At 37.1% G+C, this 15,908-nt stretch overlaps 3 protein-coding genes across 6 annotated transcripts in view; 2 read left to right on the top strand and 1 right to left on the bottom strand.

Moving 5' to 3' along the window:
* On the bottom strand, positions 1,441-5,442 carry LOC105163391 (probable myosin-binding protein 4). The gene is made up of 3 exons (XM_011081713.2): positions 5,316-5,442; positions 2,157-4,945; positions 1,441-1,944 (listed from the first exon to the last, which is right to left on the bottom strand). Exon 2 carries the CDS (start codon positions 4,863-4,865, stop codon positions 2,196-2,198), a length of 2,670 nt encoding a protein of 889 aa, XP_011080015.1. The 5' UTR covers positions 4,866-4,945; positions 5,316-5,442; the 3' UTR covers positions 1,441-1,944; positions 2,157-2,195.
* Positions 6,877-10,858, top strand: LOC105163389 (iron-sulfur protein NUBPL). Of its 3 annotated transcripts, none has more exons than XM_011081712.2 (9): positions 6,877-7,072; positions 7,163-7,295; positions 7,492-7,614; positions 8,482-8,579; positions 8,818-8,944; positions 9,254-9,339; positions 9,902-10,027; positions 10,314-10,485; positions 10,608-10,858. In XM_011081712.2, the coding sequence occupies exons 1-8, from the start codon at positions 7,046-7,048 to the stop codon at positions 10,482-10,484; spliced, it is 891 nt and encodes a 296-aa protein (XP_011080014.1). In that variant the 5' UTR covers positions 6,877-7,045; the 3' UTR covers position 10,485; positions 10,608-10,858. The 3 variants fall into 3 exon arrangements, with proteins under 3 accessions (XP_011080014.1, XP_011080013.1, XP_020549921.1); XM_011081711.2 differs by having other exon boundaries at positions 10,604-10,858; XM_020694262.1 differs by lacking the exon at positions 10,608-10,858 and having other exon boundaries at positions 10,311-10,452.
* The window catches only part of LOC105163388 (fructokinase-1), a 4,541-nt gene continuing 439 nt past the window's right edge, over positions 11,807-15,908 (top strand). The window contains exons 1-6 of one of the 2 annotated variants that reach the window (XM_020694836.1): positions 12,320-12,458; positions 12,979-13,166; positions 13,760-14,010; positions 14,112-14,403; positions 15,090-15,242; positions 15,399-15,908. The exon at positions 15,399-15,908 is cut by the window's right edge and continues 439 nt beyond it. In XM_020694836.1, the coding sequence (XP_020550495.1) occupies positions 13,122-13,166; positions 13,760-14,010; positions 14,112-14,403; positions 15,090-15,242; positions 15,399-15,785 (1,128 nt within the window). In that variant the 5' untranslated portion in view covers positions 12,320-12,458; positions 12,979-13,121 and the 3' untranslated portion in view covers positions 15,786-15,908. Of the gene's footprint in view, positions 12,459-12,978; positions 13,167-13,759; positions 14,011-14,111; positions 14,404-15,089; positions 15,243-15,398 lie in introns of both variants that reach the window. The other variant, XM_020694835.1, reaches the window with a different exon arrangement.

The raw sequence follows: 15,908 nt of genomic DNA, 5'->3' as shown, positions 1-15,908 counted from the left end.
CAAAGGATGAAGAATAGTGAGTGGAGAAAGCGACAGTTAACGACTTGAATGTAGTGTACTTGTCTGATCCCATCGTGTTTCTTGTGGGGGAAATTGGACCAATCATTTCTCGCTATTTCTTCGTTTGGAGTTCCTTTCCCTTCCTCGTATTTGCCTTGATTCAATTTTCCAATGATATCAAAATATAATAATAATTATTTATTTTATATTTTCTTTTTAAATGTACGAGAATAATAGATATTTCAAAAATATTTTTAAATACAAATCACAAATAAATATTAACATCTTCGGCGTAGAAACTATTTTTTTTATAAACGAAGTAAGTACCTTTCAATCGTGTATTAAAATATCACGTTCAATGCATGTGCAAATAGTAATAGTCTTAAATTAAACAAAATATCATTTGCAATAAAATTATTAATCCTACTTAATTAACTTTGTTTATAGTGTGCCCATATAAAGAAGTTCCATCTAACCCTTCTTTTTCTCAAAAGCATTGACTCATTGAATGTAAGTAATTTAAGGGAAATTTTAGTCCAAATTGTTGGTTAGATCGAAAACGGTTATATAGCAGATGTGATATATTCACCATATAATTAATATCTAGTTTAAAAAAAGTTATCAGATATATCTTATTAAGTGATTGATTTGGTTCGATCAAACTTGATTTGGATAAGAATTTTTCGTTTTTATAAATTTACCTTTACAACCACATGAAATTAGGGGAAGCGACAAAAACGTGAATGAGAAAGAAGCGATATATAAAATTACTCAAATAGAGCTTCAAGAAAATAAAATAAAAATTGACTCAAATGTAATTGATACAGACATATGTCTATGTTAAAATCGCAAAAATGATATAAACAGATACGGTAATAAATTCTATCGCATCATTTATGATGTGGTCGAGGTTTTGTTGCTAAGGAATAAATCGGGATTACTACTATTCATTGACAAGACCCCTCCTTGATTATTACACATTTTTTGCGGAAACAATATTTCACCTGGTGTAAAAGTCCGTCGTGGTAAAATCCCGATTTATTCCTTAGCAACAAAACCTCGACCACATCAATTTATTTTATTTTTAACTTTTTACACGCACGTGTATAAATTTTTACAAATTACCTTCATGTGTTATCCAAAATATTCACATAAGCCCCTATGAAAAATAAAAATTATTGTTTTATCTTCCTGTGTTTTTTAAAAAGAAGCAAATTACCCCTTACCAGGGAGGCAGCACGTTTCTTTTTAAAAGACATAGGGATGAAATGGTATTTTATTTTTCACATGAGTTTATGCGAACATTTCAAACAACACGGAGAGGTAATTTGCAATTTACCTTAAAATCTTTGCTTAAATAAATTAAATCACATAGTCTTTACACACACATAGGGCTATACCCACCATACTGCCATCTCCATGTTCATCAACAAAGATACATACAGCTATCAGCAAAAAGTATATATTTATTTCTATATATAAACATGGTAGAAAATGAAGGTAAAGAAAGAAAACTACAGCACTTGAACTTTCACAGGAAGCAGATTTCCACTGCATAAACAGATGAAAAGATGTCGAAACTACTCTATGCTATTTTCGACATGGAGAGCACGCCTAAAACTCCTGCAGCCATACATAAAACATGCGTGATCTCCGAATATTACAAGGTTGTTTAATGCATGGAATAACCTGCATTAACTCTACTAAAATGCTATCCAGCGAGGCCTGCTATGTTCATGATCTCAACTCATGAGATGGAACATAATCCTGAAAGAATTTGGATTGTTTATACATGTTCTAATATAAATGGAGTTTTCTATGCAAAGTCTTGTAATTACAGCAATATCCAGGCTGACGCCTGAGATGGATATCGATCATCTCTGTCTGATGATGATGTGGATGGCTTTCTCTGTCTGCCACAGCCCTTCTCTTGAAGTCGTTCGTCTGGAGAACGTTCGGACAAAAAAATTTTAGCAAGACAGCGGCATTAGAGCCTCTTACAACATGAAATGGTAAACATGGTTTATGACTAGAAAATGGCACTGAAATCTTGGAGAATATGTGCTAGTGTATTTAACATGCAGTGATAATGTTATCTTCAAAGTCGAAAATTGTACATATACTCAGAGTCACAATTATGTGAAGAAAACACTTACCATTGAGTTGATTGATATGCTATTTCCAGGGAAGGGAAGTCATCTTTGGACTTCAATTTTCCGCAACTCGTGTATCTGATGAGCTAGTTCCTGAACTACTTGTGTTCCATTTTTACCATTTCTGAGCAATTCGGAAGCATGCTTGTGCAGGTTTTGGTGCTTCTGAAGAGCTTCCAGCCTGTCATGAAGTTCTGCAATTTCCTTATCAACAATGCTGGAGTTTATTTCACCTTGATTTGCTGAGAAGTTGTCACTGTTTTGATGCAGACAAACATTTTCCTTCCCCTGAGTTGGATTGCCATATAATGCACCATCTTGAGAGTAATTTCCATTTGACAGGGGAATAACTTTGTGCACGACTGAACCGTCCTCTTCTTTCTTCTGATTTAATGTCTCACCATTGGGGGGTAATTCTTCAAGATTAGCAAGCTCTACTTTGATCTTCTCAGGATTTAGGACATACGGCAGTCCATCTAATTTCCCACTAAGATGAGCTTGATGGAGATGAGTCTCCAACTTCTTTAAACCTTGCCAGACGGAGTGTTTTTCATCATCAAGGTTTGATGCGGAACTGTTCATCAGTTTAGGAATGTTTTCGGTATGGGCTGCGACTTGATTATACACAATGGAGGTCTCTTTCTGTACGTTGTATACCTCTTGTTCATCAAGCAAGTTACTTCTGTAGAAATCTAACTCAATTTCCATGTCTTGCAATTCCTTGTCCCTTTCAGCAAGGAGTTCGTTAGCCCTTTCCAGTGCCTCCATATCATACTCTGCTTGCTCGTCCATCATCCGTAAGTAATGTAAGGCCTCCATATGAAGTGTCGCCTTCTCCTCCTGCAATCTTGTGATCATGGCCATTGCCTGATTTGCCGCAATAGCAGCAGCATTTCTTTCTTCCTCCAATTCTTTGTACAAAGAATTAATGATGTTTCGGTCGTGTTCAATCTGACGTTTCAGTATATCAACAATACTTTCACCTTCAATATAACTCACAGTGATTCCTACCAGAGCTTCATAGTCAGATTCATTTGTGGTTGGTGACCCTGAAACCGGAAGAACCTGAGAACCAGCATCTTCATCTATTCTAGGCTTATCATCTTTGTCATGAGCTCTTGGACTGGTCTCATTTGACAATAAACCCACCTCATAAGCCGATATTTGTGGCACAATCTTCACATTTTCTTCAATTTCCAATGATTCTACAGTTTTAGCAGAATCACATTTATTAACTGGCTCAAATTCATGTTTATCTGACCCTGAAACCGGAAGAACCTCAGAACCAAAATCTTCATCTATTCCAGACTTATCATCTTCGTCATGAGCTCTTGGACTGGTATCATTCGACAACAAACCAACCTCATAAGCTGGTATTTGTGGCACAATCTTCACATTTTCTTCAATTTTAGCAGAATCACATTTGTTAACTGGCTCAAGTTCATGTTTGTCGAATAATTCCTGAGTTTCATCGTCCCGTGTCAGAGCATCATTGCAGTCAAGATTACTTGAGTCTAACAAATGAGCATCATTTGAAGAAGTTCCTGCAGTAGCTTCTATATCTTTGACCACAGATGCATCTCCTTTCTTGGCAGCAACTAAGGAAGGAACGTTGTGAAAAGGAAGGGGCTCGGGTGGTACATGGATGGCTAGCATGTGATTGAGAGAAACAGCAGATTTACAAGTCTCTGCCGACTGCCCAACAGAAGGTCCCACAACATCAGATACTTGGGAACCATTCTCTAGAGAAGTTAGCTTCTGTTTCAATGATGGACTCGGCTCATTGCAAGACTTTCTCCAATCAAGATCTCCCAGAACGTGCTGCTTGAAAGCATCTGAAGATGAAGAATCCATGTACTTCTGCTCACTAGGATCTACCAGATTAGGTTGATCGAGAACTTTCCTATCACATTGAACCACATTTAAGATTTCACCACGGTTTACCCCATGAGAACCAGTATTTCCATCATCATCATCCTCTGAGATGGGGACCTCCGACTCTGAATCAGATGAGATTTTCAGCTTGGTATAGCCTACATGACACAATGTATCAACACTATTGCCCATTGCCCCTGAGGCTTTATCCCTTATCCTCTTCAAGCTATCCCGACGACTGAAACGACTGCGGCCTGGCGCACGAGGCAGAGGAGGCTTGACATTAGCCTTGGAAGCCCCCAACCCAACGAGGCCAGGTTCAAGCAATCTTTCAGCATTAGATTTAGCTCTCCATGGCTTGTTGCAGCAGGAACACATCCTACTATCCGGAGGAACGACTATATTCTTATTCAACATTAAGCTCTGAAGAACAGATCTATCGACATCCACCCACGATTTCCCCACCAGCAACCTATATGATTCAGAATTCCTTTTGTTCCTTGTGGCGATTGGCATCAGACATTCTTCACACATCCCATGAACATCAGCAAACTTACCATGGACAGAACAAGACACCACGGATGATATCTCTTCCCTATGGCTACTGCACAACAGGCTCCAATAACTTCCAGGTTTCCTTTTCCCAAAATCAAGCCTTGAGCATAACAGACAAGGTGTTTCCAGTTCACAATACTGAGCAAATCTTGTGAGCAAATACGAAAATGCTGCATTCACAAACATCAAGAACATCAAGAACCATTCACACGCCGCCGATGACAAGAGTGTCATAAATCCATGCGGCTTCCTCCTCCGCACAGATGAACTTTCAGCAGCCATTGCAACGATTCAATCTCCAGGATCACCTCAAATCCCCACGATGCTTTCTCTTTCTTTAAATAAGAAAGAGATCATTCAAACTGAGAAGACAAAAATCAAACAATCAAAAGCAGCCATGAAAACGGAATCTTCGGTAACAATCAAAAAAATAAGCAACCCATTTCACAAAAACAGGTAAGAAACAAATTACAGCCGAACCCATCACGACCCATTCCCCATTCAAAAACACATCGATTCGTCCTCGAAAAACAAGCAAGGACATCATCGACCCAAAACAGAAAAAGAACCCTAAACTCAATCCACCCATCGTACACAAATCAAGGATTAATATCCCATTAATAACCAAAACAAAAGAGGATCAATGCACATTGCGAGCACGGATGAATCGATCGTAAAAGAAAATTATCCCAAACAAAAAAAAGAAAAAAAAACAAGGGAAAGAAAGATTACCAGTTTTTGTCAATGCAGCATCATGGGGGGCAGAGAGAACACAAGGAGATAGCAACGAAAACACGCAGATGATGGGGTTGATTATGAGTTATGATCACCAACTATGAAAGTTATTGTGAGAAACATCATTACGTGGTGAAATTACAACAGGGTCCTTGCCCCGCAAAATGATTGACCGTTGAAACCAACCGAATTTCAGATTCCCTAGGCTGTCTCTCGTATGTAAAACAAGAACTCCTGTCGTCCTATGTGTAGGTGACACACTCCTATGTGTTTTATTTTTTTCACTATTCCAATTATTGAATTTTATCACTTGTTTTCTTCGAATTTTCCTTTAAAATGTAATTATAATAGTATCATGGATTAGTGTAATTTAGTTCGATATATGAAATTAATACAAAGATTTGGCCCTATAGATATTACACTTTCTATAAAATATACTAAACAGATCAACAATCAACACATAAAAAATTTAAAATATATGTCGTACTCACTTATATACAATATGTAAAATAACTCAGTGTAGCATGAATTTAGCCACAAAAATCTATTCAAGAGGCTTCGAGATTTAGTTGCATTTTTCAAATAAGCTTTTGTTATAACCAAGTGCTTCTCATTATGACTGTCCATAAAAATAAATATAAAAGAGAGGGAGAGAAAAATCGTATCTATAATTGGTACACAAATAAGTCATCATTAAATATTATTTTTGACAAATACCATTTAATACATAATACATATATATTTATGATACTAGAATTACAGCTTACGACTTAATTAATGTGTCGTTGTGTAAGATACGACCTAAGAAATGAAGGCATTAAAAACTCCTAAAACTCTATATCTATAATTAGTATAGAACAATTGTTCGCACCATATGATTTTTAAATTAGGAAATTTTAATTTTATTATTTGACTAAAATTTTCAAGTATAAATATTTGGGTTAGGTATGATTAGATAGAGATGGGACGCAGACGTGGTAGCACGTGCGTTTATGATGATTCTATTTTATGGAAAAGGTCAAAACAGTGTGACAGAATCTACCACTTTGCCTACCAATTTTTGGATGCTTATAATAAGCGATGGATGGTCAGATCTTACTTTTTTTTTTTTTTATAAAATAATATTAGTTACCACGAAACATAATACTGTGTATATGTAATTAAATAATTAAATACATTAAAAAAATATTTTAAAAATAAAAATATATAATTAAAAATAAATAAAATAATTAACGTGAGTTGAACTGCAGAATGAATATAATACGACAAATCTTTTAATTAAGTAATTGTCCTAATTATTTTAAAATTAATTGAGTCGAGTTTGATTGAATTTAAAATAGTTTGAATACTTTTTTTTTTAAGATTTAATTTGTTAAATTAAGTGAATTTAAATAAATTTTAATTGGTCCGTTTGAATCGAATTAAACCCTAATTTCAAGTACTAACCCAAGGCCTAAGTGTCGGTTAGATCCGACGGGAGATGCAGAATACGAGCTCAAATGGTACTAATCGGGTTCGATAAGTAATTCATGGACCATCAAGATCCGATCCAAGAATACGAGCTCAAATGGTACTAATCGGGTTCGATAAGTAATTCATGGACCATCAAGATCCGATCCATTTTGTTCAGGTTCGCGATCCGATGAACTAATCACCCGACTCTTCGCTGGGTTCGCTCTCGCCTCAGGGCATTCTTCTTGGGAAATTGTTTCAGTATTTCAGAATCCATGAACCGTCTTCCGAGACGTTATACCGTAAGTTGCGATTCTACTGGCTATCATCGGAATCCACGCTTTAGTTTCTTGAACTCGAAATTGATCGAGAAATTACTGCTGTCATGTTAGCTTGGAGGCTTCAGGGGTTTCGCTGTGCAGAGTGGAAAGGGAACCCCTTTGCAAAATTTGAAGATTGAAGGGATTAAAGACATCATAGCTGTTGCTTCCGGCAAAGGAGGCGTTGGCAAGTCTACTACAGCCGGTACTTTGTGACAGTTTCTTGTTTTTTGAAAAAAGAAATTGTAGTTTTGGGATGATTTCTTATAGGTGAAATGTGTGTATGAAGTGATTCTTCTTGGGTTGCCTTTGTGTCTAAAATATGGGTTTTTGGTAATGTTGTCAATTTGGGTTTTTGACGTTCCTACAGTGTGATGTTTCTATATGCTGTAAATTTGTAGTTAATTTGGCGGTTTCACTGGCAAATAAGTGTCAGCTTAAAGTTGGGCTGCTCGATGCTGATGTCTACGGGCCGTCGATTCCTATCATGATGAAACTCCGTGGAAAGCCTGAAGTGAGTGCAGGTGGTGCTTTAATGGCCTTACTATGCATTCTAACAATTTTTATACTTTGTTGGTTGTTTCAGTAAGTTAGATAAGTTATCTTCTTGGCTCCTGCATTCTCCTTGCAATTTGATTTTCATTGTCTGTGTTTAAGGAAGTGATCAGTAGAACTAGCACTTGTTAGATGTTATGGCAATTTCTTCTTCGAATAGTCTTGACAGGTTATGTTGAGGTATTAATAACACCCGAATTTAAGTTTCTGAAGCAATGGAGATCAATGGGCTAGTTTGTTTAGGACTCATTTTCTGGGATTTTAGATATGTCGTTGCTATCAATCTTCCCATGTTAATTATTCTTTTATGAAATTCCCCGAGTTTTGAGTTTTCTCTCTGAGGCCTGCCAAGAAACTCACTGCTGTCTCTGTGTTGTATACGTCAAGTAAATTTCTTAGACTTCCAGCAGCATGTAGGCCAGTAGCGTGATATGAGGAACAGGCCTCTTAATTCTTCTGGAAAATGTTATCTAGTTTGAATTATAAACGATTTTTGAGCAAGTATCTCCCTGAGAAAGTACTTGACAAGGTGTCCTCTCTACCAGATGCTAGTTTGTTGATTGATGTTTCTGAGTCCACTTTACCTTGAAACTGAGGTATCTTGCCTATCTTGTTTTACACATCTTATTGAGGTAGCATACTGCCCATTGGTCCGTGTGTCCACTTATTTTGGGGTTTCATTTGCAAATCTTTAGGATGACACCTCTTATGCTTATTTGCTTAATGTGTATAGTGAATGCGCATAATCTGTGTGGAGTAGCAACCACTTCCTAACATTTAGGAACTTTTTTTTCTTTTTAACATTTTTCTGCTTTTCTGGTGATACTTCTTGGCAGATAAGAAAATGATCCCAATTGAAAACTATGGAGTCAAATGCATGTCAATGGGATCTCTTGTCGCAGAAGGGGAGGCAATTGTCTGGAGAGGTCCTATGGCAAGTATATGCTTTTGTCTTCGTTTGGCTTTAGCAGGTTGTTCTTCACCTGCCTATTTTTTCATTAATTTAGTTTTTGAGATAATAAAATCGAAACTTTTTGCTAGCAAAGTGATACCTCTTATGATTTATATATGCGTCCTTTGGTTGGCGATGACAGCTGATGGAAAGCATCCTATTATTTTGGATGGATGCCACCAAAATCAAGTCATATTTGATATACCTTTTATCCCTTCAGGTCATGAAAGCACTGGAACAGATGACGAGAGGAGTTCATTGGGGGAACCTAGATATTCTTGTGGTAGACATGCCACCTGGCACTGGTGATGCTCAGATTTCCATATCCCAGAGATTGCAGTTGTCAGGTAGTTGGGACTTTGGAAGTAGTTTTTCATGGTTCAGCCTAAAAAGAATTGCTGCAAGCAATTTATTGTCATACAAGTAATAATGCTCATGCATTCATGTGCAATCAGTTATATGATGCAACTGGAAATACATGCTTTATTGTCTAATGGGATGTTTGCTTGGGGTTTTATCTACCTTTTTGTTAAGGAGAATCAGCTCATTAATTTTTGTCAGTGTACCAAGTGTTAGAATTTTCTTTCTTCCACTATGCCTTAATTCTTTGATTTGATAAATAACTGATCTATAAGAGCAATTTCGGCTTGTCACAGGAGCATTAATTGTTTCAACTCCTCAAGATGTTGCATTAATGGATGCTCGAAGAGGTGTTAAAATGTTCTCACAAGTCAACGTGCCGGTATAACCATATCTGGATCTATGTAGTTTGTGTTCGCATATTTGTTTGTGATGCGTGCAATCTCTCATTTCACCGAGACAAAAATAGACTGTAGGCCTTACTGTTTGCATCAACTTGTTTTAGAAAGGAGATGAGGTGTTACCTTGAAAGGAATTTTTGGCCAACATATGCTTTTCTCCCTCTCTCTCTGACACACGCACACATTATGTGTGTGTCTCGTAACTGCTTCACATGTGGTTGAGTTTGTCCTGAAGATAGTCAAATTATAGCATTTCCAGTATGTATTACATGAATGCTTGTGTCTGATGGATCAGGAAAAAAAAGTTGTTCCCCCCCCCCCCCCCCAGAGTAAGGGAACAGAAACTTGTGTTACTTGGTGTTCAATGATTGCAACCTTTTACTACTTTTGACAACACTAAAACATTTGTTAGTTCGATTTAGCATTCTAACCTTTGCACCAATTTTCTTTCTTTCTTTCTTTCTTTTGTTTTTTTGTTTTGTTTTTTTTTTTTTTAATTTGGATTTTGTATATTAGATTACTATTGTTGGATATGCGTTGCAGATTTTAGGAATCCTGGAGAACATGAGTTACTTTAAATGTCCAAACTGTTCTGAGCCTTACTACATATTTGGTAAAGGCGGAGCTCAAAAGACTGCTGAAGAAATGGGTATGAAGTTTCTTGGAGAGGTATTGCTGCCAAATCGGTCTTTTACTCTGTACTCGTATACTATTTTCTCGGTAGTTACAATGTCTACAAGTATGACGAAAGGCAGAAATCTTTCTTTTCCCATCCATTAATTCAAGGCCATGATTAGCAGCTGACTTGTGCCATGATAATCTCCCTTAAATCTATGTGGTGATGATAAATATGGACAACTCTTCTGTGTGAAAGAAATATTCTCGATGTCCTAGACAGGCTTAATGATACTTAACGTGGCATGTTGTTCATCTTAATCTGTTACTGCTCTAGTAGGTACCATTGGAGACGAGGATCAGAAGTGGCTCTGATGAAGGCGTCCCTGTTGTGATATCCAATCCTGATTCTTCCATATCCCATGTCTACAGCGATGTGGCGAAAAAAGTGATCAGCAGGCTTGAAGAATTAACCAAAGAGCAATACCTCCGGCCTGAAATAAACATATAGAGTATGCAACTAACTCCATATATGTCCTTGACTAAACTACGATGCTTGCATTATATAGTTTGACTTTGATTGCTTACCCAACAGCTTTTTTTCTTTTTCTGTTTTTTTACATGAAAAAGTTAGTTCTTTCTCAAGCTCATAAAGACCTCAAACATGGTTACGACATCAGAAAAGAGTTTTGCCGACTAACAGGCTACCGTCTGAATTCGGTTCGATCTTCGTGTCCTGTGCTACAGACAGATCTTTTTGTAATTTCACTGCTCTTCTAACTTTGCTAGTCAGGAATTGAATTTTATGTTGTTATGGAGTTTTGACCAACAACTGCACAGATTCTCCCCCTCTTTTTTAACGATTGATTTATTCTTTACTTTTTCTATGGGGGTATTAAAACTTTAAATAATTATAATTATCTGGTATGATATCTTATTATATAATTCTTAGTAAATTGTTGTGATTGTACTCCCCTATATCTCATGTTAAAATCAATTAATACTCATTAATCCTTAACGCTTATTCCCCTCCCCCAACCCTGATTCTCCCCCTCTTTTTTAACGATTGATTTATTCTTTACTTTTTCTATGGGGGTATTAAAACTTTAAATAGTTATAATTATCTGATATGATATCTTATTATATAATTCTTAGTAAATTGTTGTGATTGTAGTCCCCTATATCTCATGTTAAAATCAATTAATACTCATTAATCCTTAACGCTTATTCCCCTCCCCCAACCCTTATGCTGATAAAGAAATTGAGTATTTTAAAAAATATATTTAAAAGTTTAAGTATGTAGTAAACAATTTAATTCAACTGTTTCCTTTTTTGGTTTTCTTAATATTAAAAGTATAATCTTTTCAACTTTGATTTAAAAAATAATTAATACTGATACATATCGGAGTCCAACAAAACTATAATGGTCTTCCTAAGATTAAAGAGGGCTACCCTGCAAAATAGGAGTTAATACTTTCATGTTTAAATCAGTAATCGAGAATTTTAAAATAATGCAAGAACAATAGTGTAATAATCGAAGCGACTTGATAAAATATTAAAATGAAGTAATAATAATTTTGTAGAGTGGGAAAATGCACAAGAGATCCTTTGAAAATCAGAGAAAAGAGTATGTAAAAATGAGTGATACTTGTTACTGTTATAACTGCACAATAATCTCTATTTACAAAATCGTAGGACAACAAAATTTGAAAGTGGATACACCGTATGATAAACCGTTTTTAAAATGAATATGAATGTAATCATATCCAGTGGTTTTTATTATATTTTATAGTTTAATGGGTGAATAGGAAGTTTTATATTTGATGCGTTTGATTTAGGCAGCGAAAACGAAAAGTGTAATTATTCCTATTAAAAAATAATTCTTGAAATACAAAATTGAGGAAAGGTTATCCTGTTCTCGGTGAGGGTCTCCGGATTCTGATCCTTCACTTCCAGTGGTGGGGTTGAGAGTGAACCGAACTGCGACTCCGACTATTCCCTGTTTGGCTGCCCCGCTTTCCTCTTCCAATTTTATTCTCTATATCAGGTTTACGGTATTGTTCAATCTCGATAATATCTCTGCATTTTTCCCTCTCGCCTCTGCTGACCCATTTCCTGAATGCATAATCAGGTTGCATTATCCCTTAAATCCAATTATGCCCTCTTTTCTTCGCCCTACCCAAACACCCTCCACACCCCTAGATTATCTCCGTCTCTAGCGAGAAGAAGTTTCTGTTATTATTCGGTTTTGAAATGTAGAGGAATTGAAATTCCTTTTCCGAAGCCGCGCCTTAATTCTCTGAGCTATGGCAATGGGTCGGTGGAGGATGAGAGGATTAAACCCGTCGTCGTTAAGGAAATCGACGTGGCTACACTTGGGAATCTCTGTGTTGATGTTGTGCTTAGCGTCCCCAAATTGCCCCCGAAACCCTTGGATGAACGTAAAGCTTATATGGAAGAATTAGCCAAGTCGCCTCCTGATAAGGTTGTGCCGGAAGCTTTCTTTTCTTGGTTCCTTTTTGTTGGTTTATGGAATTGAATTTATTCGTGTGCGCCATTTTTTTGGCTTGTTCTTATTTATTTCTGGTTCGGAATCTTTTATGGCCAATGCATGTGGTGTTTGTTTGATATTTTGAACTTTTGATTTTGTTATCAACTATCGAGATGTTTCTTCAGAGAATAACCATGACATGTAATGTAGTAATTCGAATGAAATTTTATTTTGCAGTTTAAGATGAAATCTTCAAAACATTAATGCAGATGTTAGACAAAATGTGGGATTAGCAAGTCTTAGTTCGCGTACTGCAGGTTGTTGAACTCCCATTGAATTTACACACTAAACACTTGCTATAAACCCCTTTTATTTTCTACATAAGAAGAGAAGAAATGAACAATAATATTATGCATATATTGAGGAGCATTCATTAGCATGTGATTCTTTATGATTCCAATTTGAGGCTTCCAAATTTTACGACATGAGCCTGATAATATATACTACCCCGTAGAATTCATGCTATGTCAAGGGTGGAATGTACCATGCAGGGAATCAAGACCTGGACAATGTGGAAAAGGAGGAGGGGAAAGCCTTTATCAAATCTCCTCGACTGTCCAAATATTTCATATTGCTGTCTGACATCAACTTATTGACATGGCCCTTTTGCTTGACCATGACAAAGTTTCAGTGGCAGAAAAAGTAAGGGAGTTGATCATTGAGTAAATAACCCGTAGTTTGGGAGTTCTTATGATGCTCTAATTTCTGCCAATGTTTTTAAAAGTGTTTGACATAGAAGTAGAACTACATGAAGTCCATGCTTACTCTTAACCCCCCACGCCACCCCACGGTCCCCACCCACCCTTCTCCCCAAAAGAAAATAAATAAACAAAATAAAAGTATGACGCTTATATGGTTGGACAAAATATCATTTTTTCAATTTTGGCAATGAGCACCCAACATATTAGATGGTACTATGAGACGACCAAGCTCACTAATTGATGCTGATGTTTATGACATAATTTAGAGGACAGATGTAGGTGAAAATAAAATTAAATCTAGATAGTACTGTGCCAACTTTTTAGTGTTCACTTCAGTGGATTCTTGAATGATTTTAGTGTCCCTTGGGTTTGAATCTTATCAATTTAGTGTTGTTGACAAACAATGATGGTGTGCCCCCAATCATTTTGCTGTCCGATGTTTAGTCACTGTTTTGGGATTTTTTCTACCTCCTGTTTCTACATATTAAAATACAGGTCATGATGTGGATATTGATCGTTAGTTTTTATTGATAGATATACTGGGAAGCCGGTGGCAACTGCAATATGGCCATAGCTGCAGCTAGATTAGGACTTCACGTCTCTGCAGTTGGTCATGTTGGTGACGAGATCTATGGTCATTTCCTCCTAGATGTACTTCATGACGAAGGGATTAGCATGGTTGAAATGAATGAGCAGAATGGTGAGATTGACACTTTAAGCACAGCTTACGAAACACTTCTGTGTTGGGTTTTAGTGGATCCTCTGCAAAGGCATGGTTTTTGCAGGTATTACAATCAGTTTAAAATGTTGATCATCTATCCTTTTGATGCTTTTATTAGACATGCAGGATGTATAATTAAAAGAATTCCATTTCTTCACTTCTCAGCCGTGCAGATTTCAGTGAGGAGCCTGCATTTAGTTGGCTGAGCACGCTGTCCACCAAAGCAAAGATGGCTATAAGAAGGGCAAAGATCATTTTCTGCAATGGTTATGGGTTTGATGAACTTTCCCCTAGTTTGCTGGGGTCTGCTTTGGATTATGCTGTTGAGGTAGGGACATCAATCTTTTTTGACCCTGGACCACGAGGGAAGTCTCTGATTACTGGAACGCTTGAAGAACAAAAGGCCCTCGACAAGTACTTGAGGATGAGTGATGTTCTTTTGTTAACTTCTGAAGAGGTGGACATCATGTTCTCATAATTTCATATTTTATAGCATATATGCTTTTCAAGTTGGTGGGGGTGTAGTTGTCCTTTTGAATTGCTAGGACTACATCATGTTGTCATGTCATCATGCTACGACCTAAGCAGAAATCGAGACTCTGAACTTTATTCATTTAGGTGGTACTTATCGCATGCTACCATTTGTTTGACTTATGCAAGAGATTGAAACCATAAAAGTACCTTGTCTTTCACTCTTTTACTTGTCTGCCATCCTCTTGTTTTGGAGTTATAACTTCACGCAACAGCTGATGTGGGGCATCAAAGTCTTGCAGTGCAGGGTGGGGATGAAATCATGCATTGTTCTCTGTCCTGTGCTATAAAACAATTCAGAACCTAGTTAGTGAATTACACTAAAATGTGCATAGTGAATGTATAAAGTAATTGTCTCTTGGTTTTTATCATCATGACTAGGTAGTTGTACCTTGGCACTTTAAATTTGATGTCCTGAAGCCTTTTCAGCTTTAGATTCACTGCCTTACTTTGCCCTGTTCAAGAGCTTTTAGATTTTGTTGTGGCCTCTTTATCAAGCAACCATGGGGCTTTTCTCTTTTTTTTTTTTTTTTGGTTCTTGTTGTTGGTCTTCTCTAACCCCCCAACCCAAACCACTGCCACAATGACTGACTGGTATTTATTATGTATCAGGCTGAATCGTTGACTGGCACAGAGGACCCAATAGCAGCGGGGCAAGAGTTGCTAAAGAAAGGAATTCGCACAAAGTGGGTAATTATTAAAATGGGTCCAAAAGGTTCTATTCTCATCACTCCTTCAAGTATATCTTGTGCCCCTGCATTTAAGGTAGTACTTTGTCTGTTGTATGTTTTGCCATTTTACTGGTTATCTGTCCTGTTTCTTCTTTTTTCATGTATCTTTTTATTCCACTGATAGTGCTTTTAACTTTGCACATTCTTCACCTACACGCGTCTTATCCCAATATCCTTGCTATTTCAACAGGTGAATGTCATTGACACTGTTGGATGTGGAGACAGTTTTGTGGCAGCGATTGCGTTTGGTTTTATACACAAACTGCCTTTAGTTTATACATTAACCATTGCAAATGCAGTGGGTGCTGCAACTGCGATGGGTTGTGGTGCTGGCAGAAATGTCGCAAAGCTGAAGCAGGTTTTGGAACTTGTGAGGGGATCAAACCTCAATGAAGATGACAAGTTCTGGTTGGAATTGCTAAAGAAACATTCAGATACTGAGGAGATCATGCTACTTACAAAAGCTGTCATAAATGGAAGTAATAATTGGCTCCAACGTGTGTCCTTGCAGAAAGTGGTCGGTGAGCTGCTGCCCAAGCTTGAACGTGCACAGGCAAAGCAGGTTGGAGCATGTTGATCACGACAAGTTAAAGACTAGTTATGATGTATGATGAGCTCACTTCTCTATGAGAATCAAGTATAGTACGGATATCACAACCACCCCCAGGGTTCACGCTAGACAGACTGAGTTCTGTAGGGA

Source organism: Sesamum indicum, linkage group LG6, assembly GCF_000512975.1.
Source record: "Sesamum indicum cultivar Zhongzhi No. 13 linkage group LG6, S_indicum_v1.0, whole genome shotgun sequence".
Lineage (NCBI taxonomy): Eukaryota > Viridiplantae > Streptophyta > Magnoliopsida > Lamiales > Pedaliaceae > Sesamum > Sesamum indicum.
This window is presented reverse-complemented; position numbering and strand designations above follow the sequence as displayed.